Genomic DNA, 25,427 nt, shown 5'->3' with positions numbered 1-25,427 from the left:
CCCTTTGCCATCCCTGATCCCCCTGGGTCCATCCTTGCTCCTTTTGGGTCCATCCCTGCTCCCTCTGGGTCCATCCCTGATCCCCCTGGGGCCATCCCTGCTCCTCCTGGGTCCATCCCTTCTCCCTTTGGGGCCATCCCTGATCCCCCTGGGTCCATCCCTGCTCCTCCTGGGTCCATCCCTGCTCCTCCTGGGTCCATTCCTGCTCCCCCTGGGTCCATCCCTGCTCCTCCTGGGTCCATCCCTGCTCCTTTTGGGGCCATCCCTGCTCCTCCTGGGTCCATCCCTGATCCCCCTGGGTCCATCCCTGCTCCTCCTGGGTCCATCCCTGCTCTCTCTGGACCCATCCCTGCTCTCTCTGGACCCATCCCCGTGTGCTCCTGACCCAGGGAGCATGGCCAGGCAGGCACATGGCACGTGCAGGTGTGGCTCTTTCCAGAGCAGACGCCAAGGGCTCTGCTGTGCCAGCCAGGGCTGTGGACAGGGCTGAACTCAGTCCCCAGACCCATGTGAGCTGTTGTTGAAGCTGCTGGCCAGGGGCAGCGGGCTGGGCACACCGTGCTCCTCCAGAGAGGCATTGCTCCTGCTCCTGGGTTGGGTGGGAAGGAGCATCCCAGGCCCCCAGCCATCCCATGAACGTGGTGTGGTGGCTCTGGAGCAGCAGAGCTTGGGGCAGGGTGGGTGTTGGTGTTCCTAAATCTGTCCCTGACAGGGAGGAGTGACCATGGAACCCACAGGGCACAGCCCTGCACGGGGTGGGCAGCTCCTCTCCAGCAGCTGCTCACCCTTAGCAGGGGCAAAACCTGATGCTGGCTGCATCCCTCAGCCCAGCTCCAGGTGGGATGCACCAGGATGAGGAGCACGGGAAGCCTCAGGCAGCTTTATAAAATTGATTTGGGTTTTCTCGTGTTTGCAGATTTTTTTAACGGCAGCATTCTTAATTGAGGTTTGTTTTTCCAGTTGTTCTGAAAGGCTGCGGGGATTATTCCCAATGCTGTGTCTTAATTGCAGTGCTGCTTGGAGTTTTTTTAATTGATGTTTCCTCGCAGCTATTGGTGTGCTCTTGTGTCTCCATGTTAAGGCAGGTACCCCTGGACATTGGCAGGAGTATTAGGAAAATTATGGAAGTAATAGAGCAAAGAAGAAATGTGGTTCTCTTGTAATTACAACTATTATTTTATTTTTAAAAATGGCCATTGCTTTTTTCCAGGGATATTGTTTTCACTGTCAGCAGTGGGCCCTTGCTTGCAATAAAAGAAAATGCACGTAGCAGGCTGGTGGAATGAGCAGAGGTGTCCCTGGAGTGCTGCTGTGTATGGCTGTGCCCTGAGGAAAAGGAAGAACAACATTGATTTTCAGTTATTTAGTGCAATTTAACACTGTGGGCTCAAATTTCCGTCCCTCCCTGGGGTGGTTTTCTTTCCCCACTTATTTACTTTCTCCTTGGTTTCTTTTCTGTTTGTTGGGGGAACGGGCTTGAAAGGGAAAACAGAATTTCAGGGTGTTGGAGACCCTTGTCTGAGTGAAGGGGGGAGCACAGGGGGCTGCAGGTGCTTGGTGAGGTGGGCACATCCCCAGGGCAGCCCCTGGGGGCTGGTGCTGAGCTTACTGATGGCAAATTAAACACCCGGGCAAAATGAATTGTTTTCCTCCCCTCAGCCACTTGTCCAGGACACACTAGAAGTGCTAACTGAGATTTCCTGGCAGGCAGGGTGCAGAGGGCACGAGGAGTGCTGGAGTCTTGGCTCCTGCCGTGGTAACTGGGACAAGGCTCCTTCCACGTGTCCTTGGCGTGGCTCTGGAGCCTGGTGGGACATCTCTGGTGGCTCCTGTGGTGGCCCTGGGCCATCTCTGTGCCAGGGGGGATCCCGTGCCACTTCAGCCTGCCGGGAAAGGGCAGGGAGCAGCTCCCAGCTGGGAGCAGGGTGTGAAGCCTTGCAGGGATCCCCCAGGGTCCCTTCAGCAGGGGGATGTCCCAGGAGGGAGCACACAGCTGCTGGGGCAGTGCCTGAGCCTGCAGGAATCCCCAGGAGGGCTCTGCTGCTCCAGGTGGGGCTGGGAGGTCGGGCTGAGCCCAAAGCTGTCACCACTGCTGTGGTGACAGCACGAGAAACAGCTTGGCAGCTGGAGCTGTAATCGCAGAGAATGCATTCAATTTTACTGCTGTGTTTTCCCACCACCTTCTCTCATCGCAGTTGCATCTTTGTTCCCGAGGGAAATAATTTATTGCTGCTCTGAAGGTGTTGCTCGTTGCTGTTCCTGTGCACAGCCTGCTCCGTGCCTGGCTGTGTGCAGGCAGCTGGGGCATCCCCTGCTCGCAGCCCTGGGGGCACAGAGGCTCCTGTCCCTGTTTTCCCAGCCCTGTGCTGCTGCCAGCCCTGCTCAGGTGTGAGCTGCTCTCCCTCAGAGCCCTGTGTGGCCGTGGGAGGAGGGATCACCAGCAGAGGCTGAATTATTTGGTTAGTGAGTGCTGCTGTACGTGCTCCTGTGAGCCAGCTCATTTTATTGTGGTCTGTCAGGCAGAGGGGCTCAGACAGGAATAAAAGGCTGGGATTTGGATCCAAACATCTCTGCTTGTGGGAAGTCCCACCAACAGACATCCTGTTTAAAATCCTGTACTATTTTAGCTTACCAGGAGAGATGAGAACACAGTGCCAGCGAAGCCCTGCAGCGAGCACAGATTTCCCTGCCATGCTGCATTTGCCTCTGCTCCACTGGCACTTGTCAGGATCCAGAGCAGAGGTGGAGGTTGGTTTGTAAATGAAATCCCCGATCCTGCTCCTGGCTGACAGCTCGGAGTGGCTCACACAGGCTCAGGCTGCCCACCAAGGGTTGGCAGTGCAGCCTCCCAGACCCCAAATCTGGAGATTTCCTCTATTATCAGTCCATCAATTTGCTGCATTGCTGCAATTTAAAAAAAAATCTTTTAGAGAGTTCAGAGTTTAGATTCCTCTGCTCCGTCACATTTTGTATCAATTGATAACATTGAATTTCATCGGCTCCGTGACCTCATTTCCTCTCTTTGTGAAGCTTTTTGTTGCCATTTTAGCAAATTTCTGGCTGCTGTTTCACTGCAGGGAGATGATCAAAGTCCAGCCTGCTGGAGCAGGCAGGTCCCTGTGGTGCCAGTCTGTGGGGAGGTGGCAGACTCTGCTCTCTGTTCTGTCCCCACAGCCTCACTGGCGATGTCTTAAGATCTCCCCTGCACAGCCAGAGGGCTGCAAGGAGATTTTCAGGGTTGCAAATCCCCTGGCAGGTTCAGCATTTCCCCTTTAATTATTCTAGGTAATAAATAATTGATAATGAAGTTTGTGGCGATAGAGTTGAAATGCAAGGCCTTGGGGAGACAGAAATTCCATGGGTGTTAGCACATTGCCAGCAGATTAGAGGAATGTTTTCCAATGTTCAGTGTTTTCCAAACTTCTCAAACTCAGAAAACTTGTCCTTCAAAGCAGGAGGCCTGGACCAGTGAGTGAAGCAGTTCTTGCAAGCATTTTTAGAGTTATTTTCTGTCCTAAAACTCCCTCAGCCATGTGGTGCAGGGGCAGATTTCTCTGCCAGGGCCATCCGTGCCTCCCTGGAAGAACTCCAGGAGCTCGGAGCTGGCTTTGCCTCTTTGGACTTGCACTGGGGCCACAATTGCTTGGTCTTGCTTCTGCCTTGCTCCAGACAGACCATCTGCTCACGTCCCTTCAGGAGACAGCCTGGAGCTGTTTGCTGGCCTCAGAAATGTTTTGTGAGAGGAAGGTGGGGAGCAAAGTTTGTGGATGGGCACACCTTGGGGTTGGGACACCCCCAGGACCATCCCCCTCTGGTTTGTGCTGGGTGCCAGCACTAGTGTGGGGATGAAGGTTTCTGCAGCCAGGTGTATTTTCTGCACCCAGGTGTATTTTCTGCAGCAGATGTATTTTCTGCAGCCAGGTGTATTTTCTTCACCCATCTGTATTTTCTGCACCCAGCTGTATTTTCTGCACCCAGCTGTATTTTCTGCAGCCAGGTGTATTTTCTGCACCCAGCTGTATTTTCTGCAGTTATTTTCTGTCCTAAAACTCCCTCAGCCGTGTGGTGTAGGGGCAGATTTCTCTGCCAGGGCCACCCGTGCCTCCCTGGAAGAACTCCAGGCGCTCGGAGCTCCTGGGTACCTAGCCCTGGTGTGTGCCCCATGCTGTTCCCATGATGTTTTCCCCCATGGAACAGGGTCCCTCTGGGCATGCAGAGGGCACATCCTGCTCGTGCTCTGCCACCCCCGTGGCCGGGCTGTTCTCCTGCCTGTGTGGGAGTGCAGGGACGTGTGACACCATGAGCGAGTGGCCTCGGGGGGTTCAGAGCCGGGCCGGCCGTGGGCGCAGCCGGAGGGAGGGAGGAAGGAAAGGAGGAAGGAAGGAGATGTGGAGAGGGAGAACAGCACACACTGCCTGGTGTGGGCGGCTCATGAGGTCAGCAGGGTAACGTGGAATGAAACAGCCATGAATTAACCGGGGGAGGTGACTGACTGAAGAGTGGGGACACAGCCAGGCGTCCCTCAGTGAAGCTGGCAGCTTCAATCACATCTTTCCTTTGTGTTTCCTTTCCTGCTCTTTTGATGAGCGAAAATCTTGCCTGATGCGAGCTAAGAACTACTGAGGGTTGGGTTTGTACCTGTGTTGGTGCAGAAATCTCACACCTCCTGCTGTCACTGGGGCGTCCATCTCAGACACAAACTGTCCCCTGTGTGACATCTCTGACCCGCTGAGGCTGCCAGGGTGTGTCCCTCTCTCTGCCCCGCTGCCTTTGCTTTGCTGGGCAGGATTTCGTGTTGCTCTGTCACAGTTCCTTTGTCAGGGGTGGTTTTTGCTGCTGCTCTGCCATCTCACTGCGGAGGGGCCCTCTGGAGGCCAGCGCACACATCACTCCCGTCCAGCTCCACAAATCCGGGAAAAATGGCATTTTCTTCTTCTCTGCAGGACCCTCTGTCATCACCTGTCTTTGAGCCTTTGGTTGTAGCTTTACATAAATCTGGCTGCAGAGTCTGGGATGCTGGATGTGCTGTCTGTGGGGTCTGGGGAGCAAGGAGTGGGTCTGTCCTCATCTCCTGTCCAGACAGCCACCCACAGCCACTCTGCCAAGGCTGGAACTGGGATCCTCCACCCGGGGAGGGCTCTGAGGGAGGTGCTGCCATCCTCCCGTCTGCACGTCCCAAATTCTTGGAGTTAAACATGGATCTGCAGGTTCCATGGAAGGCCAGGTTCCCTCAAACCTGGTCCTGCTCTGCAGAGGGCTGTGATGAGTTCCTCTCTCCAGGATGGGCTTCGTCCCTCTCCTGCACCCCAGGGGATGGACACGGCTGCTGTGTGCTCTCAGCCTCTGCTTCAACAGCAGGATTCTTAAAAAAGCTTCACTTCAAGTCAAGGCCAGCCCCAAGCCCGCCCTCTGTGAGTGACTGTGACGGGGATCTGCAGGGTTTGTGGTGTTTGGGTGTGGATTTCTTTGGGGGTGATCCCCTGCCCTGCGCTCTGCTGCCTGTGCCTCCCAGGGGAGCTACCAGACTCCTTCCCATTCCCGGACCATTGGGCTGATGTTTCCCAACTCATTCCTATTCCCATTCCCAGACTGTCAGGCTGGTGTTTCCCTGCCTTGTTCCCATTCCCACACTGTCAGTCTGGTGTTTCCCAGCTCACTCCCATTCCCATTCCCATTCCCATTCCCATTCCCATTCCCATTCCCATTCCCATTCCCATTCCCATTCCCAGACTGTCAGGCTGGTGTTTCCCCATCCCATTCCCATTCCCATTCCCATTCCTGGACCATCAGGCTGTGTTTCCCAGCTTGTTCCCATTCCCAGACTGTCAGGCTGGTCTTTCCCAGCCCATTCCCATTCCCCATTCCCATTCCCATTCCCATTCCCATTCCCATTCCCGGTGTTTCCCCAGCCCATTCCCCATTCCCATTCCCCATTCCCATGCCCATTCCCATTCCCATTCCCATTCCCATTCCCAGTGTTTTTGCCCCATTCCCATTCCCATTCCCATTCCCATTCCCATTCCCCATTCCCATGCCCATTCCCATTCCCATTCCCATTCCCAGTGTTTTTGCCCCATTCCCATTCCCATTCCCATTCCCATTCCCATTCCCATTCCCATTCCCATTCCCATTCCCATTCCTATTCCCCATTCCCATTCCCCAGCTCATTCCCATTCCCCATTCCCATTCCCCATTCCCGTTCCTGTTCCCGTTCCCATTCCCATTCCCATTCCCATTCCCCATTCCCATTCCCCATTCCCGTTCCCATTCCCATTCCCCATTCCCATTCCCCATTCCCATTCCCATTCCCATGCCCATTCCCGTTCCCATTCCCATTCCCCATTCCCCATTCCCATTCCCATTCCCATTCCCATTCCCATTCCCATTCCCATTCCTGTTCCCATTCCCATGCCCATTCCCATGCCCATTCCCATTCCCATTCCCATTGCCGTTCCCATTCCCATTCCCGGTGTTTCCCCAGCCCATTCCCGTTCCCATTCCCATTCCCATTCCCGTTCCCATTCCCATTCCCGTTCCCATTCCCATGCCCATTCCCCATTCCCGTTCCCATTCCCATTCCCATTCCCATTCCCATTCCCATTCCCATTCCCCATTCCCATTCCCATTCCCGTTCCCATTCCCATTCCCATTCCCATTCCCAGTGTTTCCCCAGCCCATTCCCATTCCCGTTCCCATTCCCATTCCCGCTGTTCCCCCATCCCCAGCCCCGGTGCTCGGCAGGAGCAGCGGGGAGGCTGCGGCTGCGTTTGGCTCAGACAGCTCTGCCGCGCTTCCTGCAGCCCACGCAGCCTCCAGAGCGCGGCTCTGCACATTCAGCAGCTCCCTCCGGGCAGGGAGCTCTCCTCGCTGGCCGGGGCAGAGCTGCCATGCATGGCTCTGTCCCCACGTGCCGCGGGTGGCCCTCAGCAGTGTCACCTCTTGCCTCGAGCTTTGCTGCAGCAAGGAGTTTCTGCCTCCAGAACTGGACTTTCTGCTCCCAGCCCTGTGGTTCCAGCGCTGCTGTGAGGTGTCAGGAGCAGCTCGGTGGCTCCGTGCGGGTGCGTGTCACCTCCCTGGTGGCAGGAGCTGTCAGGGAAAAGGTCTCCTCTGTCTAGGAGAGAGGAATGTTTCTGGGGAGCAGGTGGTGAAGATGTTTAGCAAATGTCAGCTTGAGACCTTGCCATCCTGTGGGCAGGAGTGACATTGCTGAGAAATGTGTTATCCTGTCAGAAAGCAGCAAAAAAAAAAAAAAAAAAATCCCCCAGGGAAATGTTTACGAGTGAGGCAGGGCTTTGCCAAAAGTGGGCGTTTTTCCACCACAGAGCCTCACGGAGCGTGAGCTCCTGGGAGCAGTGGGAATCCTGCTCAGCTCACTTCTCTCTTGTCTGAGGCACTCTGCTGAACACCTCAATCACTGCCCAGAGCAGCTTAATTTGAGAGTGACCTTTTCACTGATGCACCGTGTTGGTTTGTAGGTGAGCAAAAAGCAGTTTAAACAAAAAATAGTCCTGCAGATGGGTACCAAACACAGCTTTTCAGAGCTAAAACACTGCCCGAAACTCCTTTCAGGCAAACCCTGCTTGTGGCGGCATTGCAGGGACTGAGAGAAACTCGTTTGCCCAGTGTCCAGTATCAGTGTGTGAAGTGCATAATTGCATCTGGGCTGAGAGCTCCGGATGGGAGTAATGTTTGAAAATTTTCTCATTTAATAAAATGGGTGGTAATTGGCTCTTAGAAGAGAGTTTAATTGGAATAATTGGCGTGGACACTCGTGTTAATTTAGTTTGGTGTTTCTAATGCGCAGTCACGGTGTTTGCTCAAGAGCAGAAGTGGGGATTAGGTGGTGCCCATATTTCTCAGCAAGAAGTTGCAGCTGGGCTCTGGGAAGGCATTTATTGGAGGAAGCTGTTCAGTTACTGTTCTTGAAGCTGGATTTTGGAGATGGATTTGCTTCATTACAGTTTGATGCAATCACACCCACGCTGCTGAGAGTCGAGGCCTCCTCTGACACTTCAGTTCCCACTTCAGATGGTTTGGGGTTGGTCTTTGTGCTCACCTGGAGCAGCCCCAGCTCCTTGGCACAGGGACATCCCTGTCCTGAGGTGCTCACACACACACACGTGTGCAGGAATGTGCTCACTCAGGAGCAGCACACAGGGAAGGGGAAGTCCATGCTCTCTACCCAGCCTTTCATCCCTGCTTCTCTCGAGTCTCTCAAGACCCATCAGTTCCAGGTCAGTAAATCAGCACCATGAGGTTTCTCTGTGTGGAAGAAGATTTTACAGTCTCTTTGCAGAGTGGAGATGTCTCAAGCTGTCATCTCAGAGCTGTTTTCAGGGACTACCGTGAGCTGGAGGCTCTGCTGCAGGAGCTCCTGCTCTGTGGGGTCACTGAGAGTGTGAGATGGTGACACAAAAGCCATTACAGCTCCTCAGCCTCTTCCAGAGCTGTAGTTTAACAATTTTTTCCTTTTCATCTTCCTCCAAAATGCTTTTAAAGCTCGGTATTGTCACTTTGTTTGGGCTCTTCCCACACAGTAACTGCACTTAGAACTGCCCAGTGCTGATGGGGAGATTTATTGCCAGCAGCTATTGTGTGAAAATTGAGAGGAAAAACAATTTTCTAGGCAGCTCTTGTTAGGCCTCTAATGGGAAATATTTATTTTGTGCTAAGAACTTGTGAATGGTTTTAGTGCCGGATGCTGTGCCTCAGGAATGTTCAGCCTTCCAAGGTTCAGCAGCACAAATATTTCTGCTTGCAGCCATGTGCTGACCTCGCTGCGCATGCACGAGGGCTGCACGCCTTCCCAATGGTGAGAATTTAAAGAAAAACCACAAAAAAACTCTGACAAAGAGCAAAGCTTGCCCCTCAGACCCCAAGGAGTGAGTGAGGGTTGGGATTTCAGCGGCAGGGAAGGGATGTTCCTCTCTGCCGCAGGGAATGGTGAGCCTGAGAGCAGAGGCTGGGGGAGCCCCGTGCCCTTTTCCAGCTCTGTGTTTGGAATTGTTGTGTTTGGAATTGTTGTGCTGCTGGAATCCCCTGTTCCCTTCCAAAGGAGGAGGATTCACCAGAGGCACAGCCAGTGCTGCTGTTCCAGCACGGGTTAGTGAGCACAGGAGAGCACCAAGATCCTCTCTGGGACCTCATGGCTGCTTTTCCTGAGAAACTTTGGAGAGCTGGAACAATTACCCAAACTTTTAAGGCCTTTTTCCCCCTCTAAGCTTTTTATGCTCTGTTTCCCACAGGCAGATTTTAGGCAGAGAAATGAGTACAGCTGAACACGCTGGTGAAGATATTAATCATGATATAATTCAATTTTAATTCCATTAGACACCTTTAGTGATCAGGGAGTTTCTCACTTGGTTTAATCGACTCTTTTCCAGATGATGAAGCTGCAAGCTCTGGCACTTGTTATAAATGTCTGTTTATTAAACCATCCTTCGTCCTCAAAGCCTTTGCCTGGCCAGGATGGATATAAATGGAGAGGATGATGTTTGCAGTTCATTCTTTAAGGAGACACTGTGGAAAAAATCGCAGCCTTCTCTTTTTCATTTTTGTGTCTTTATGTGAGAGATGAGAACAGGCCAAGGCATTTTTTTTTCTGTGCTTTTTACTGTAAATGTTCGAGGCAGCCAAGATCTGTGAAACAGCATTTGCTGTCACACCAACTCCTGGAGTGGATATTCCCTTTCCAACAGATGATTTGGTCATGGCAGTTGAACCAAAAGCTGATGGGCAGATAAGGATGGTGGATAATTTAAAATCCTTTTGTGGCTTGAATTCACCTTTGGCTCCTGCCCTGGCTGGGCAGGCAGCTCTGACCTGTGTGAGGCAGCTCTGGGGAGAATTCCAGGGGTTTTTGTGCAAAACTTCCTGGAGCCTCTTCCCTCAGGGACACAGTTTCACACATCCTTGCCTTTTCCTTTCAATACCTTGGGGCTGACCCCTGCTTTTGGCTGGGTGAGAAAAGAGAGAAGGTTTTTGTCACATCCAGGAGAACACCTGTGTGACTTGGGCAGTGCACTCACCTGGCTGCAGGTGACTCTGGCACTCACCTGGCTGCAGGTGACTCTCTGAGCACCTCACCTGGCTGCAGGTGACTCTCTGAGCACCTCACCTGGCTGTAGAGCCTCCTGGCTCACAGCAGAACCCCCAGCTACAGCAGGATGTTGATGGGTAAGCAAATTTTTTCCTCATTGAAGTTAAAATAAGAAACGTTCTTGGAGATCAATGGTCTGGCACAACCCCCTGTTCTAGTCCTGCCCACACAGCCTGATGAGGCTGTCACAGACTCCGTGGAGTTCATGCCTCATTTCTGCAGCACACTGTGAATTCCTCTTTAGGGGGACTTGCCATTTTCTCTGTCTTATATAATGCATTACAAAAAGAATGCTGAGAGAAATGAAAAATTGTATGGGGAATGGTACCTGGCATCATCCAGTGACCCTGGGGAGGGAGGGAAATGTTATTACCATGAGACATAATTGGCAGTGCTGATGGAGAGCCCCAAAGCCAAAATTTCTTCTTTGAATGTCAGTCATTTTTCTTGGAATTTTTTAGAAGTTTTATGGAAGTTTTTAGATGCTAAAATTCTCCACATTTTTCAGCAGAAACCCTTAGCACCATTTAATAGGCAGACGCTGCTCTGCATCACATTACAATTTCAATACTTTAAAAGCAAAGAACATCATGCAGAAAAAAGAGCTTGGAGTCCTTTAAAACTGCAGAGTGGGAATCACTGTGGCATTTTGAAAGTCCCTGTGAAATTGGGTGAGCTGGTGAGCTCTGCCAGGCAGCTCAGGGGTCTTTGCAGCAGCATCTCTGGGCACTTTGCTGCTGGGCAGGAAACCAAATTCCACAAACCAAATTCCAGAAGGGTTCGTGAGAGGTGTGTGAGGAGCACGAGGTGCCTCTCCAGCTCTGGCTGCCTGTCACATCTCCTGGGAGAAGCTGGGGTGAATCCCGGGGAGCAGGGTGTCCCCTGGGATGAATCCCAGGGAGCAGGGTGTCCCCTGGGGCTGGCAGTGATGGAAAGGTGCCACAGGGGCTGGGGCTGCTGCCTGCCCTGCCCCGGTCACTGAGGGTGCCCAGAGCACTCCTGTCCTTTCCCCAGGTGCTGCCTCAGCCCCTGCAGAAGGAGGACACCAAGGGAAGAAGGACACCAAGGGGGAATCCCGGCCACTGAGGCACCCGGGCAGGGAGAGGCTGGAGGGACATTAAGGAATTGCCATGGTAATTAAGGCATTAAGGCCCTGGAGGGAAGTTAAGGAACAGCCAAGGTAATTCTGCCATGCCAGGTGGGTTTTCTGCCCCTCCTGTCCCTCATCTTGGGCACAGGGCCTCTCCTGCCCACATCACCAGCAGTGCCCAGGGACATTTCCAGGGTGTTTTCAGACCCTCGGTGGGAAATCACTGCACAAATGCTTAAAGCCAAAAACATTTATGGTGCAAGGATCACCCCTGCTGGGAGGCAGCCCGCAGCAGTGCTGGCAGGGGAGGGGGATGCTTTGTGCCTGGGGGAGCCTGGAGCCCCCCAGCTCCTCTGTGCCAGGTTTGGTGCTGCCCTGTCAGCTCCTCCTGTCTGGATTTGGGTGCTGCCCTGCCTCTCCCCATCTCCTCCTGCTCAGGTTTGGAGCTGCCCTGCCTCTCGCCTGCGCTGGCTGCTCTCTCCCTGCCGTGCCCACCCTGCTGCCAGGGCAGGCTCACGCTGGGCAGCGCTGCCCAGCCCCTGCCAGCCCTGCCCGGGTGAGCACCACTCTCATTAAATCTGGGGAAGCAGACAGTGACCCCGTTATGTACTCACCTGGAAAAGTGGCTTGGCCGTGCCTCATTACTGTGCTCTGCCCGGAGACTTCTCATGCTTCCCTTGCAGATATATATTTAGATTTTACCCGAGGGCTTTTAATTTCCTCGCTGGCTTGAGCAGCTGTGACAGGTACACACTTACCTTCCCGTTTTTCCTCTGGCCATTTTAACCTGCCACCGGCTTTGTTAAGGAGCAGGAGGGGATTGGGAGTCACTGAAACGCTTCAGGGTCTCATTGCTCTGCTCGTGAGCCTGTCAGATGCAGCCAGGAGTGCCTTTGTAGGGAGATTTGTTCAGCAGCTGCTCTATTTCTCCTTCTCCCTGCTAAGCAGTCCCGAGTTGCCACACGGGGTTTGCAGCTTTCGTGCTCGTCGCTGATGAGCCACACTCAGAGAGGTAAAAATGGCTTTGCAAAGGCTGCGCTGACAGTTCTGGGATTCAGCAGTTACATAAGGGCTGCTCGGGCTCCCTGCTCTCCTCCAGCCAGAAAGAGGGGCTCGCTTTGGGAATGCCCTCCATTCACCTGCAGCCAGCAGGGCACACTGCTGGGCACCGGCTGAGCAGTGGGAGCAGCCTCGTGGCTCTGGGTGGGTGGGAGGGAGATTTTGGGGCTCTGCCCCTATCACTGGGCAGTGTCTGGAGTCCTGGGTGCTCTCCTCTAAACCCTAACATTTGGAAGTTAGCATTTGGGATGTTAATGCAGAGTACACTGGCAGGAGGAGAGAAATCAAAGGCTCTTCTGGTATCAGCCCGTCCCCCTCTGGGCTCACAGCCTGCCTGCAAGCTCTGGATGTGTTGTCTTACTTTACATAATTTTTCCATCTCTCTCCATCAGCCCAGCTCTTCAAAGGCTTCCTTCTGTTTCCAGCTCTCTTGCAGCTGCTAAATGCACTCTCCTCTATGCTTTCCAAGCTGTTCCTCCTTCCCCAAAACTCCAGTGCTCCAGTTTATTGCGGAACTCTCCCAAACTCAGCCGAGGAGCTGCTGGGCAATGCAGGAGCTGCTGCCTGGAGCTCTTTGGTTGTGCTGCCAAGGCTAAATAGGGAAAGTGAGGGAATAAAACACAGGCAGTGAATTTCTGCCTGTGCCATGCAAACCTTCCTGGTGTCTGCAGTGGCCCCACTTGGCCAAAGGTTTCCCAGTGGATATTGGTGTTTGTCGCTCCAGGCTCTCTCCTGGTGGGTTTGTTTGCTCTGCCAGGATGCCAAGGACCCCCAGAAGTGCAGTGGGGATGCAGCAGCTCCCCAGGCCCACCGTGGTGGGAGCTGATCCCACAGAGATCCTTGGAGGTGAGTCCCCTCCAAAGGCTGGGCTGGCACTCTGGAATGGAGAGGGGGAGTTTGGTACCTCTGGGATTTTGGCAGCAGCACTCAGCCCAGCTGCTGTCCCAGCCAGATGCTGTGATGACAGAAATCCCTGCAGTTTGTGAACTTTTCCTGAAATGCTTTTAATGACAGTTTAATAATAACGCTTAGTGCTTGGTACAGAGCTGCTCCCCCCGGAAGCCTAAGGCTGTCGTGAGAAGGGTAAGGACCATTATCCCCCCTGTGAGCAGGGGGAATAGCTGCTTTTATTTGTGAGCCTAATTATAACAAGTGGAATTAATCAACTTTTCATGTGAATGGCGTTGCTTTTTAAAGACAAATGTCAGAAAGGAGTCCTAGAGGGCTCGGGGTGGTGCAGATCCATCTGATGGCTTCTCAGGGAACTCGTCAGAGCCTGTGGTGCAGAGGCATTAACCCTGCCAAGGCAGAGGGAGGAGGGAACAGAAAGGGGAGGCAAGGCAGGGCACAGCGTGGGTTTGCTGGTGCCCTGGGTGCTGCTGAGTGGGTGTTTCTGAAAGCTGCTGCTGCCCCAGCCCTGGTGTGGGTTATTCCCCCTGCCCTTCCCCTCTCCAGCTGCTCAAAGCTCCATTGCTTGGGAATGTTCTCCCAGCTCCTGAGTGTCCTCTGATCCTTAGTGCTCTCTGTGTAGTGCCTGGAGAAATTCCATTGAAATAATTATTTTAGTCATTGATTAGTTTCTTAGTGGGAGGACACAGAGGCTGTAACCTCTTCTGTGAAGTCACTGAGTTTTTGGATTTTCTCCCTCTTCTCTGTCCTGCTCTACATCCCCCTGGTGCATCCTGGCCCTCTCCAGCCTGCAGGGAGCCCAGGCAGGTGGAGGTTTGTTTTGGCTGGGGTCTCTTGGTGTGACAGTAACGGGCAGTGAGTGCCCAAGGCTGTGAGTGCAGGTGGCAGAGTCCCTGAGATGCTTTCAGTGCTGCCCTGCTGCTCACAGCCCATTGCTGCATGGATTCACCTCCAAGGAAGCCAAAAATCCTGGGAAATCCTCCCATTACCTCTGGCACTCAGCTGCAGGCAGTGGGGAGGGCAGGATCCATCACCTTGGGGACAGAGGGCACAGGAGATCAAGGCAGGACTCGTGTGTGAGTGCTTTGAATTGCAAAGCGTGGCTGGGGCTGCCCCTGGCCCTGCCCTGCTCCAGCAGCACCTGCCCCATGGATCCGTGGCTCTGCCATGGGAATCAGCGTCAGGACAGCCCCAGATTACCTGGATACCCCATGGATCCGTGTCTGTCCCATGGGATCAGCCCCAGCTCCCCTGGATGCCCATGGAGCTGTGTCTCAGCCCCAGCTCACCTGGATGCACCTCCCTGGGACTGGCAGGTAGGAGTCACCCCCCACCTCATCTTTCTGCAGCCCCCCAGGAGGGATTTGATGCTCTGTGAATTTTCAGTTTCCTCTTTGACAGAGCCCTGCTGGCTCTCCCAGCAGTGCTGAGCTTCTGCTCCCATGCCAGGACCTTCCTCTCCAGGCTAATGGAAAGAAAATGGAGAGAAGTTTTTTTTTAATTGACTCGGGATCAATAGATAAAAGTATTTCCTAAAAGCACTTTTATGAATAAATACCTCCATAAATCCCTTCCCAGGCATCTGCTGTATATTGTAACATCTACAATCTGAGTTAATCAAAGTATTGGTGGTGGATGTTGGACTGTGAGAGGAACTGGAGATCTTTGGGTTCAGCTCTCTCACTAGCTGTAAGTCCAGGAGCTGATGGAAGTCAAAATTCCAGGCAGAAGGACTTGTTTTTGTTGGGAAAAGAGTTCCTTGGGGCACTCTTGAGCAGGGTGTGCTGTTGGGGGAGCAGCTGGGGGGATCCTGGCTGTCCCAGAGGGCTCTGAGGGTGTCCATGCACCACATGGGAGCAGCTCTGGCACTGCACGGGCATGGAAAGGCCAAGTTCTACCCAGAGGAAGAGCATGAAGCACCAACATTTTTTTATTTTCTTTTTTTTTTTCCTTTTTGGCAAATTTACTATTTTCACTGAGACAAATGTCAGAGGGAAAAAAACATTCTGGTGAGGAAGCAGAAGCTCCTTTTTCTGTGCTTTTAACTTCCCGTTGGGATAGAGAATGATCAGTGAATAGAGAAAAAAAAATCCAATCTTTAGATTTCCTCAGAAACACGGACATTTCCAGGCATTTCTGCTGCAGAGGGATGTTTCAGCTGCTGATTTCTGTGGTTTGGCTGCAGGATCCTCAGTGGGGTGGGGGGTGGTTTTTGCAGGGCTCTGCCTGAGCCTTGGCAACCTCCAAACCTTGGCAGCTTTTGAAAAAACAATTTTGCAGAGTGCCTGGTGACAATGTAGGGCATTCCCTGGTGGCTCAGGGGCAGAGCTGGTGCATGTGAACTTGGTGAAAAACACCCCAGCAAGAGGCTGTGCCAGGCAGCTTTCTGCATTTATCTGAGCATTAGTGGCCCTCTGAAGTTTATTGAGCTGATAATGTCACGCTGTGACATTTGTTGGGGTCTTGAAATGCAGGAGGTGATTGTGGCACTCATAAATTACGTGGGATCTTGTTTTTCCTTGGTGTTATTAAATTAAGGGAGGTCAGGGCTGCTCTGCAAAGGCACAGAAACACAGAGGGGCCGTGCAGGGAAAGGTGATTTTCCTAAAGCTGCTTGCCAAGCGTGTTCAGGGGTTCCTGGAGGGATAATAATCAGCATTAATGGCTTTTCAGCTCGGGGTCCCTGCAGTTAACACTTTATTTGTATGAACACAGCCCCTCCTTGGAGCAGCAGCTCTGGTAACATCTCCTGTGAAGTTCTGCCTGCTCATGAGCACAAGCTCTTCTTCCAAAGTGTGTTTTCCCACCCAGGTCACTCCTTGTAGGTTTGGAATGACCTTTGCAGAGCTGATTCCTTTCAAGATTTTAAAATACATTAACCTGGCTTTCCCTGAAGAGGTCTTGCAAGCTCACACCCTTGGGTTGTATCTCAACAGAGCAGGTTTGTTTGCCAGAAAATGGGAAAAACTCAGCCCCTTCCTGTACCATCAACTACTTCTAATGGACAGGGTGATGCTTTATTATTAATAAGTTGGATATGTGAGTAAAGGGAGTTTTGGCAGCCAGCACTGAAAGCGGCCTGGATAAAAGGGAGAATATTTAACAATGCAGTTGCTGTGGATTCAATTAAGAGCAGTGAGGAATCTGCTTCTTTCATAATCTTATTTTCTGCAATATTATTACCCCTGCAACTGCTGCTCAGCAATTCCCAGCCACCTCTCCAGCCCCCGGCACAGCAGTGGTCTCTGCCTAATGTAGATGCTGAAATGAGAAATCAGCACTTTGTAATGGGCTCTCAAACTAAAATTAAACATCCATTTCCTGGCTTGCAGTCAGATGGTTGGCATTCAGCTGGCCCGGGAAGTGCTTCTGGACCTGAGGAAATTCTTATTTGGGCTTTGATGTTGCCGAGGTTGTGTTTGGTTGGTTTTCCCCCCTGGGCTCCCTCTCAGGACGTGCTGTACAAACCAGGTGCTCCATGTGGAGCTCAGTGCTGTGTCCCCTGGGCAGAGGCACTGGGGATGTCCCTGCAGAGCTGGCTCAGGTGACAGGCACGGCTCTTTCTAGGAACAGGCTGTTTCCCTGCCAGAGGGAGTGTTCTGGGTGTGCTGGGCTGCCTGTGCTCGCAGTTTCTGCTCCCACTGCTCCTCTGGACACAGCAGCACTCTGGGCTGGGGTGGGGCAGGAGGGGAGAGGCTGCTGGGCTCTGGGTCTTCAGGTGAAGTGCATTGCTGCATTGTGAGAGAGGAGGGTTTGGCTCTGGAACTTCAGGTGAAGTGGGGAGCACGCTGCATTGCTGAGAGAGGAGGGTTTGGCTCTGGAACTTCAGGTGAAGTGGGGGGCATGCTGCATTGTGAGAGAGCAGGGTTTGGCTCTAGAACTTCAGGTGAAGTGGGGGGCATGCTGCATTGTGAGAGAGGAGGTTTGGCTCTGGCTCTTCAGGTGAAGTGGGGAGCACGCTGCATTGTGAGAGAGCAGGGTTTGGCTCTAGAACTTCAGGTGAAGTGGGGAGCACGCTGCATTGCTGAGAGAGGAGGGTTTGGCTCTGGAACTTCAGGTGAAGTGGGGGGCATGCTGCATTGCTGACAGAGGAGGTTTTCTGCTGGAAGCACAGCACAGGAGCTGCTCTGGCAGCTCAGGGCAGGGCTGGGTGCTCCCAGGGATGAGCTGGGCTGGCAGAGGTTCTGCTCAGCTCTGCTCTCCCCAGAAAGGGAACCCACAGCCTCATTTCCTCTGACCCACAGCCCTGGCTGCAGTTTCTCGTGGCCTGGGGTCAGATCAGTTCCCTCTCTCTGGTTTTCCTCTCTTGGTTTGTGTTTAAATACTTGATGGAAAAGGTGACTTCATGGAGAGGCTTCTGTGGGCAGGGTCTGAGTTCCTCACGGGGCTCTTGGTGGTTTTTGTCACCTTCTGCACAGCACAAGGATGACAGCAGAGTTTATATGTTCTGTTAAAATTCCCCATGTCTTTCCCTAATCCCTCTTCTGTTCCTGCTGCTGTGTGAGGGCATTAGTGCTGAGATGAATAACTTAAGCATAAACCCCTTTTCACATCTAATCTCAAGCCTAAAATTAATATTCTTCTGCAGTTAGGAATACAATAGAATGTAGAATTCATCCAAAAAGAGACACCTGATTGCCCCATCCCAGTAGTTCTGTGGTCCAGGAGGATTTATCAGGGCACACTCCAGCCCAGAGGGCTGACAGATTATATTTGATGTTTGAGGACAGCACCCTGAAGTAAAGAGATGTGGAGCAATAAGCTGAAGAGTCTGAATCAAAGCATGAAGCAGAAAGGAATGACTTGGGTGGAAAATTAATGTATTGAGCTAATGAATCATTTCGAGGCAAAACAAGAAATGAAATGTGCGCTGAAAGCTGGCACATTAAGAAAAGGGCTGCGGGTTTTTATCCATTTTGCATTCCAAAATGCAGAAACAAAGTATGTCAGATGGTGAAATCCCATTAAGAAATAACGCTGTGGGCAGGGAAACCAGGATTTGGTTAACAGGAAATGGGAGTTTTGGGGACTGGCTTTGTGCCATGGGGCAAATGATGGCTGGGTGCTGATGCTGGGGAGGAGCAGAGGGCAGAGCTCAGCGTGCCTGGCAGCTCCTGGCAGAGAGATGAAGCAGGGACTGCCCTTTTCTTCCCAGCATTTGGCACAGGACGGTGATTCTGGGTGTTCTGACAGCCTGGCAGGGCGATGGAAGGTGTGGTTAGGGCGTGGAGCTGTGCCAAGGGGAATTGTCAGCTTTTCATTCTGAAGGGAAAGTACTTGGATCCCAGAATTCCCATCCAGGGCAGCCCCTGCCCTGCTCTGCCAGCCAGCCCTGTCACAGCTGCAGGTCCCAGGCTCTGACAAGACCCTTCCAGTTAATATTTTGACTTTTTGTACAAAAACATTGAAAGAAATCCTGTGATGGAACCTGATTATTCGCATTGGTTTAGGCCATGGCGTGATGACCATCAGTGAATTTATTCTTTATTTCCAGCCTGCAGAGGGGCAGCACGGCCTTGCAGTGGGGCTGGGCTGTGGGGCAGCCCTGCTGGGATGTGTTGGCACCGCTTGGGGTGGGGTTGGCACGCTGGGGTGACACGGCGGGAGCTGGGTGACAGTGACACTGCGGTGCCGTGGTGGCACTGCTGTCCGTGGTGCTGAGCCCCGCGCCACACCCAGGCTGTGGCACCTTCAGTTTGATTTTTGTTCCTGGCTGCCAGCAAAGCAGGAGCAGCTCTGGACTGGTGGCATTCCCAAAAGAGGGAAGGACACACGACCCTTTCCCCCAGGCCTTTCCAACCCCACCTGTGCACTCAGGTGTTCTCTCCAGCTCAGCTCTCCCCTGGCCATGCTGAATTCCCTTTTCTGTTGGATATTTTGAGAAATCGATGCCCAGAGTGCTGAAGGAGCAGCAGCTTTTGCTGTCACCTGAAGAGGGAAACGTGAGTCACTGTGGGCCAGGTGCCATGCACCTGCCTGGCCAGGTGAGCAGGAACTGAGCCCTGCTGGCTGCTCTGAGGCATCAGCAGCCAGCTCCTCTGCCTGGTTCCCAGTGGATGCATTCAGGAGGGGACAGAGCTCTGCTGCTTGGTGGCTGAGAGAGCCAAACCTGCTGAGTCTGTTCCCTGGCACGCAGTGTGCACGCTGCTCTGTACACAGAGGAATGAGATAAAATAGCTTCCTCCTCCTCATGCTGCTACCAAAAAACAGCAATGGGGAAAAAATAATCCTCCAGCCTCTGCCCTGCCTGTGGTGATAAGAGCAGTGCAATCCTTCTTTTGACAGAGTCAGGCAAGGCAATTTCATTATTTAGCAAACAAAGCCTTTTCGGAGATTTCTGCATCGTGGACGTTTTCTCGGCGGTTTTGCACCAAATTTGTTGCAGCAGCAAGGCCAGAGAGTTTGCCTTGACTCCCCTCACTACCAAAATAAATGCACAGGGCAGGATTGTTCCACTGAGCAGCCGTGGCTGGGGAGAGAGGAGAAGGAAGGAGATGGTACGTGCCGACAGCTCTAAACTGATTGCGGTGAGGATTGCTATGTATGAGAGAGTTCAGGGGGGAAACAGGAGGGAGTCACAGAGGCAGCCAAGCCTCGCAGGATGGCACGAGCCAAGCTGAAGAATTCCCCTTCAGAGAGCAATTCCCACGTCAAAACTGTCCCACCAGCCACGACAGAAGATGTCCACGGGGTGAGCCCCTTGTTACCGTCGCGGAGGATGGGATCCATGGGGAGTGATGTCGGACAAAGGTATTGCAGGACTGCAGTGCTGCGTGGGGAGGCTGGGGGGGAGGCAGCACCTTTTATCTTTTAAATGAGAGGGAGAGGATTAGTGCCTCCACGGGCTGGAGGGGTGGTGGATCAAATCCTTCGGAGAGCTGTGTTAAAGAGCCACGCCAGCTCTAAAGTTGTGTTATGAAATAGGGAGATGGAGCAGAAGGAAACCAGTTCCTTTAAATTTTTTATAGGTGCCGCTTGATTTTTTATTTTTTATATGCCTGAAGCATGTCTGAATGGCAGCCTGAGACCATGGGGCTGCCACACACCTCTGTTAACTTGCACTGCACCTTCCCTGTGCAGTCTAAACCCCAAGCTTATTTACACTGCTAACGCCACGGCACCCACTGTGCACTAGCACCATGTTTGTGTGGCAGGAGAGATGCTCAGTCCCCCATCTGAGCAATAATTCATTTGTAACTGCAATATTAAAAAAAAAAAGCTGCTGTAGGAAATGCTGCAGCCTTCCTGCAAGCCCAGAGCTGAGTGTAGGGCGAGGAAGGAGCTGTTTTTCAGGAGGAGGAGAACGCTTTGCGCTGCGCTGGGATTTCAGTGATTCAGAAGGAGCCAGGTCCCCTAGTTACGATGAGGATGCAAATGTCACTAATTCAGCTCTCCTTCTGTTCGTTCCATTTTCTGTTTCATCCTTTCCCACCATCCACCCAGCCTTCCAGCCCATCCATGCTGCCTCACCTGTGACTGTGTACTGTATGTCTCCCAGGGTGTGATCTGGTGCAAACGGGCACGGCAGGGAAGCTCCTGCTCAGGGGGAATTTTACTTGTTTGGCTTTAGGCTGGAGTGAATTAACGCCTCGGCTTCTGCCTCTTGGCATGTCTGGGGGGAGGGTGGCACGGAGCCAGCAGCAGCAGCTGTGGTGCCCGCCGGGGAAGCCGAGCAGGGAGGTGTGTGCTGGGGAGCGCCGGCGCTGCCGAGCCGTGCCGGGCACATGCTTCAGTCTCCAGGGCTGGGAGGCAGAGTCCTGGCTCGCTGATGGGCTGGAGTGTGAGTCCCTGGTGTGCTGTGCCAGCTCTCCACAGGGCTCTGGTGCTGGGGTTCTGGTGGGCAAACCCTGGGTGATGGGTTTGCCCACCAGAACCTCTGACTCTGCCAGGCAAGGGTTTACACGTGTAAAGGCTCAGATGGGCATCGTGGGACTAAATCCCTGGAGCTGGCGTGGTCTAAGAATGTTTTTGGCAGTCTGGGTCTGCTCCCACTGTTTGTGGTCTGGTTTGGTGCCTTGTTTTCATTGCTGCAAAAAGGCACCAAAGCTGGACCTGTCCTGGGGTACCTGAATCTCTGAGGGCACATCCTGGGCACCACTGTGGGCAGAGCCTTTGGAGCAAGACTGCTTCCTCTCTGTGCTCTTCCAAGTCCTGCTGGTGTCCCCTCAGGACAGGGTCAGTGGGCAAACCAGATGTGTAGGGGCCAGAAAAATACAACTGGGAGACAGCTACAAACTCATCCCACTGATCAGCACTGGTTAAACATCCAGGAGGGGCTTGGTGGATTCCTGCCCAAGTCCGGGGTGCCAAACCTTCATCCCAGGGCTGATCCTCCTTTCTGTGGGACCACAGCACAAAGTAGGGATGCTGCAAGGATCTGGAGGGCAGCAATTCCACAAATCGCATCACTGCGGTGTTTTGGTGGACCCTCGAGAGAAGGTGCCCCAGGGCTGTATAGAGACCCAATTCCCTGGGTTTCACGGGAATTTCAAGTGATTTGCTGCAGTTGTGCTGTAAGAGGCTGCTGCTGTGAGGTGGGGAAGTTGGTGGAACACTTTGACACCCCTGGCAGAGCCCTGGCAGCCGCAGCCTGCGGTGTCTGGATTCCTGACTGCCAGGATCTCCTCCTCCCCTGGGCACTGCTGCCCAACCATGAGTTGGCAGCTGAGGCTGAGATCTGTGCACTTCTTTTCCCCTGCTGCAGCAAAGGCAGGAAGATGGCTTTGGAAGGGATGAGCAGCGAGTTTGAGACGCTCTGTGTCTCCCAAAGCCAGGCTCCAGCAGCGTTACCCAGTCAGACAATTGTCCCTGGGAGCTGGGAGTGAATTTCCAGGTGATGGTGGAAGGAGATGTGTGTTACAGGGTGTTCTCAGGATGCAAATGATTCCTGCTGATGATTGAAGCCAGGGAAATCTATTCTCACCTACTTTATTTACCTCCTTACTCTGTCTCTGAGTCACTGCAGCATCTCAAAGCTTTTAGGGGTTCCCAGTCAAAACAGGAGGAAAGGATTTGAATTCATCTGAAGGGAAAATTCACTCCCCAGCTTGGGAGCAAAAAGGGGAATTCAGGACTGCCCCTGGGAGTCCAGGACAGGAACATTTTCCTGTGTCTGCTGACCTGCAGGTGGGGTGGGACCAGCCCAGGCTGCCCATGTGGAAGTATCCTCCAGGAAAGAGGCTTGGAGTTCTTTCTGTGTGCCAGGGATTGCACACAGAGTGAGATGGGGATGGGACTGGGAGCCTCCTGGGCGTGCAGACCAGCTGCCTGGGCACTGAGCCTCCCCTGGCACCAGGTGACAGTGACTGGAACCAGCCAGGAGAGGCTGAGTCTGTTCCCTCACGCCAGACTGTTCCTGGGGCAGGATTGTCCCTTGTGCTGGGGGGACTGAAAGGGAAAGGTGTGAGGGGAAGCAGAGCTGCACTCTGTGTTTGGTTAGGAGCTGCTGGCAGGGGGCAGGATGTGCAAACATCTGTTTGGATCCCATCTCAGGGACCGGTGCAGCACCCGAGGTGTGGGTTTAAAAACACAAACAGAGGTTTTTACAAGAGAGCCATGTCCTGTTTGTGCAGCTCTGCTGGAAGCAGGGGAAGCTCTGACCACTGCCTGTCCCAGGGCACACTGGGACTCCGGAGGGATTGCAAACATTCCCCTTTGGGTCTGGTTTGGACGCTCTGCCCCAGCCCTTGGCAGGGCTCTGTGTCCCCTCCCTGCCCCCTGGGCCCCCCCAGCTCCTTCAGCTGTGTTTGTGGAGCTGCTGGGGGCAGAGCTGTGAGCTGCTGAGCTTTGGGAGGAGGATTAGCATTGCAGAAGGGCTGGGCTTGGACAGGAGCTGGAGGGCTCTGCTCCAAAGCTGGACTGGCTTTCAAGTTGTCCCAGCTGGCTCAGGACCAGTCCTGCTGAGTTTTGAACATCTCACTGGACGCTTCTCAGCTTCTCTGGGTGCTGGGTTTGCTCATTCTCAGGTGAATAATTGTTCCCTTGCTGCATCTTGTTCCCTCTTTGCTGTGTGTCCCAGAGGATCTGGCTGCTCCTTTCCCCTGGGACAGCCCAGGGCAGCAGCTGGATCCTTCCCTCCCTTCCTTTCTCCTTCAGGCTGCACTCTCCCACCCCCCACAGCCTTGCCTCGTCTCTCAGTTTAGATATTTTTGGCAGGAATAAATGGGACTCTGCTTCTGCCCTGTTGCAGTCAACAAGGGGCTGAGGTCTCCTCATGGAAAGAGCAGCACTCTGCTAGGCTGAGCTTAATGTGAGGTTCTGGGAGGTAAAGCACTCCAGAGAGTGAGGAACTCACCCAAATGTGTCTGAAAATAGAATTTCTGACCGATGGATGTTTGCTCCCCCTCAGGGGCAGCCTGGTATTAACAAACAGAACTTGCTAAATGTGGTTTTTTTGCCTGACACTTGCACACAAATGAACCACAGAGGGGTCAGTGTGGCCAGTGCAACCACTGCAGCCACTCAGTGCCTGCAGGAGCTCTCCAGGTGAGGCTCTCCACAGGACACAATTCCCTGCTGAACCATTGCTGTGCTGGGAATTCCCTCCTGCGGGGACAAGAAGTCAATTTATTTATTTTTAACGTTTCTTTAACAAAAGCTTCTTCCAGCAAAGGCCTTTCAGAGCCCTCTCTCTGTCCTCAGCAGATGCCACGTGCTGGTTTGCTGCCTCAGCTCTGGGTGAGGTGGTCTTGTGCAGGAGAAATGCTGTGCCAGGGGCATCCCCTGGGTGGGGTTTGCCCACCCCTGCCCAGCTCCAGCCTTGGCTCTTCTGCTGCTCCTCTGCTGGCTGGGGATGAGGCTTTGTGCCAGAAATCCGAGCAGGCTGAGGCTGGAGGTGTCAGGATGCTCTGTGCCAGACCTGGCCCCTGCACTGCCCTCCCTGAGCTGGGGCCACCAGTGTCACTTGGTGAGGGAGGGCAGGACCAGCACGGCTGGGGGAGCCTTTGTGGAGATCTGAAACAGAATCTGGGGGGTCTGACACGTTTTGCTCGTGGAGCTCTTTGCCTTTGATGTGCTGGGCTGTGCTGGGCTGGGCTGGGATGTGTTTTTGGGGGTCTCTGGGTGCAGGGCACTGGGCTTTGCTGTTTGCTGGCAGCCTGCTGGTCTGTGCCCATGCTGGAGCATCTGCCAGCCTTGGGGTCAGAGCACCCAGCCCTCCCTGGCTCTGTGCCCTCTGTCCCCAGGGGGGGCTGAGCACCAGCTCTCCTGCCAGCGTGGCTGTGCTTCCCTTGGCTCTTCTGTCAGGCCGCTGCTGACTCTTCTGGATATTTCTCTGGGGGATGCTGAGGGTGTTTTCAGGCAGGGGGCTCAGTGCTGGGCTCAGCTATGGGGGCAATATGCAAATGCAAGGATTCTGGTGATCAGGACACCATCCCAAACCCTGGTGACAGCTCAGGGAGTGACAGCCACCATCCCTCACTCCCAGCAGAGCCGTTCCTCAGCATGGCTGATTCCTTCCCAGGCTGCAGAGCCGGGGCCTGAGCCTGGCTCCTTCTTTCCCTGCCCCAGAGCTGCTGAAACTGCCTCAAAGTGCTGGGAGGGCCCCAGCTCTGCTCATCCTCGCAGCCTTGTGGCCTCTCCTCTGCAGGGACAGCAGTGCCATGGCCGTGTCCCAGGCAGGGCTCAGCCCTGAGCTCCCTCCAGCTTCCAGAAGTGTTTTGGCTGTTTCTGTGCCTGTGGTGCCCATCTCCCAAAGCCCAGGCCTGCAGGAAGGGTTTGCCCTGTGGGCACGGGGCGATGGGTGCTGGGGGGAGCAGGCTGAGGTTTGGAAGGGCTGAGCTCTCCTCCCACGGCCCTGGGGAGCCGCCAGCAGCGCTGAGGATCTCGGTGCCCTACATAGCCCTGACAGGCAGACACGATCCTCACCTAAGGATGCCACGCTCAGCACTCGCGCTTGGGCTGCTGCTCTGCTTATTTTGGGATCCTCATCCCCATCAGGTCCCATCAGGGCACGGGGATTGGCATGTTCCTCCCTCAGGGGAGCCTTTCCTGCTTGCTGTAAGAGTGGCACCCCTCTGAGTGGGCCATGGGGGTCTGTGGCACACCAGGGTCTCACATCCCACCTCCAAACTTGCCCACTCTCCTTCCCCACAAGGATCAGTCACTTGGCAGGACTGCAGGGACTCATTTAGCTCATTAGCAAGGGCTGTGTGTCAGAGCAGCCTGAGCATCTGCAGGGCCTTTTTGCCCAGGCTTGGCAGTGCCTGCCCTCTCCATCTACCTTGTAGCCAGGTGGGATCGGCCTCTTCTTCCAAGAAATCAATGGGATAA

At 53.6% G+C, this 25,427-nt stretch overlaps 1 protein-coding gene across 11 annotated transcripts in view; it reads left to right on the top strand.

Annotated features, from left to right (window-relative positions):
* KCNT1 (potassium sodium-activated channel subfamily T member 1) overlaps nt 1-25,427 on the top strand; it is an 82,532-nt gene that overhangs the window by 18,987 nt on the left and 38,118 nt on the right. For 2 of the 11 annotated variants that reach the window (XM_064393699.1, XM_064393700.1), the window contains exon 1: nt 19,447-19,907. The exons of 6 other annotated variants lie outside the window; for them this stretch is intronic. In XM_064393699.1, coding sequence (XP_064249769.1) covers nt 19,759-19,907 — 149 coding nt within the window. In that variant the 5' untranslated portion in view covers nt 19,447-19,758. Of the gene's footprint in view, nt 1-19,445; nt 19,908-25,427 lie in introns of those variants that run through there. 3 more of the 11 variants (XM_064393698.1, XM_064393702.1, XM_064393701.1) reach the window with 3 other exon arrangements.

The sequence above is a fragment of the Passer domesticus genome, chromosome 18, assembly GCF_036417665.1.
Source record: "Passer domesticus isolate bPasDom1 chromosome 18, bPasDom1.hap1, whole genome shotgun sequence".
Classification (NCBI taxonomy): Eukaryota; Metazoa; Chordata; class Aves; order Passeriformes; family Passeridae; genus Passer; species Passer domesticus.
This window is presented reverse-complemented; position numbering and strand designations above follow the sequence as displayed.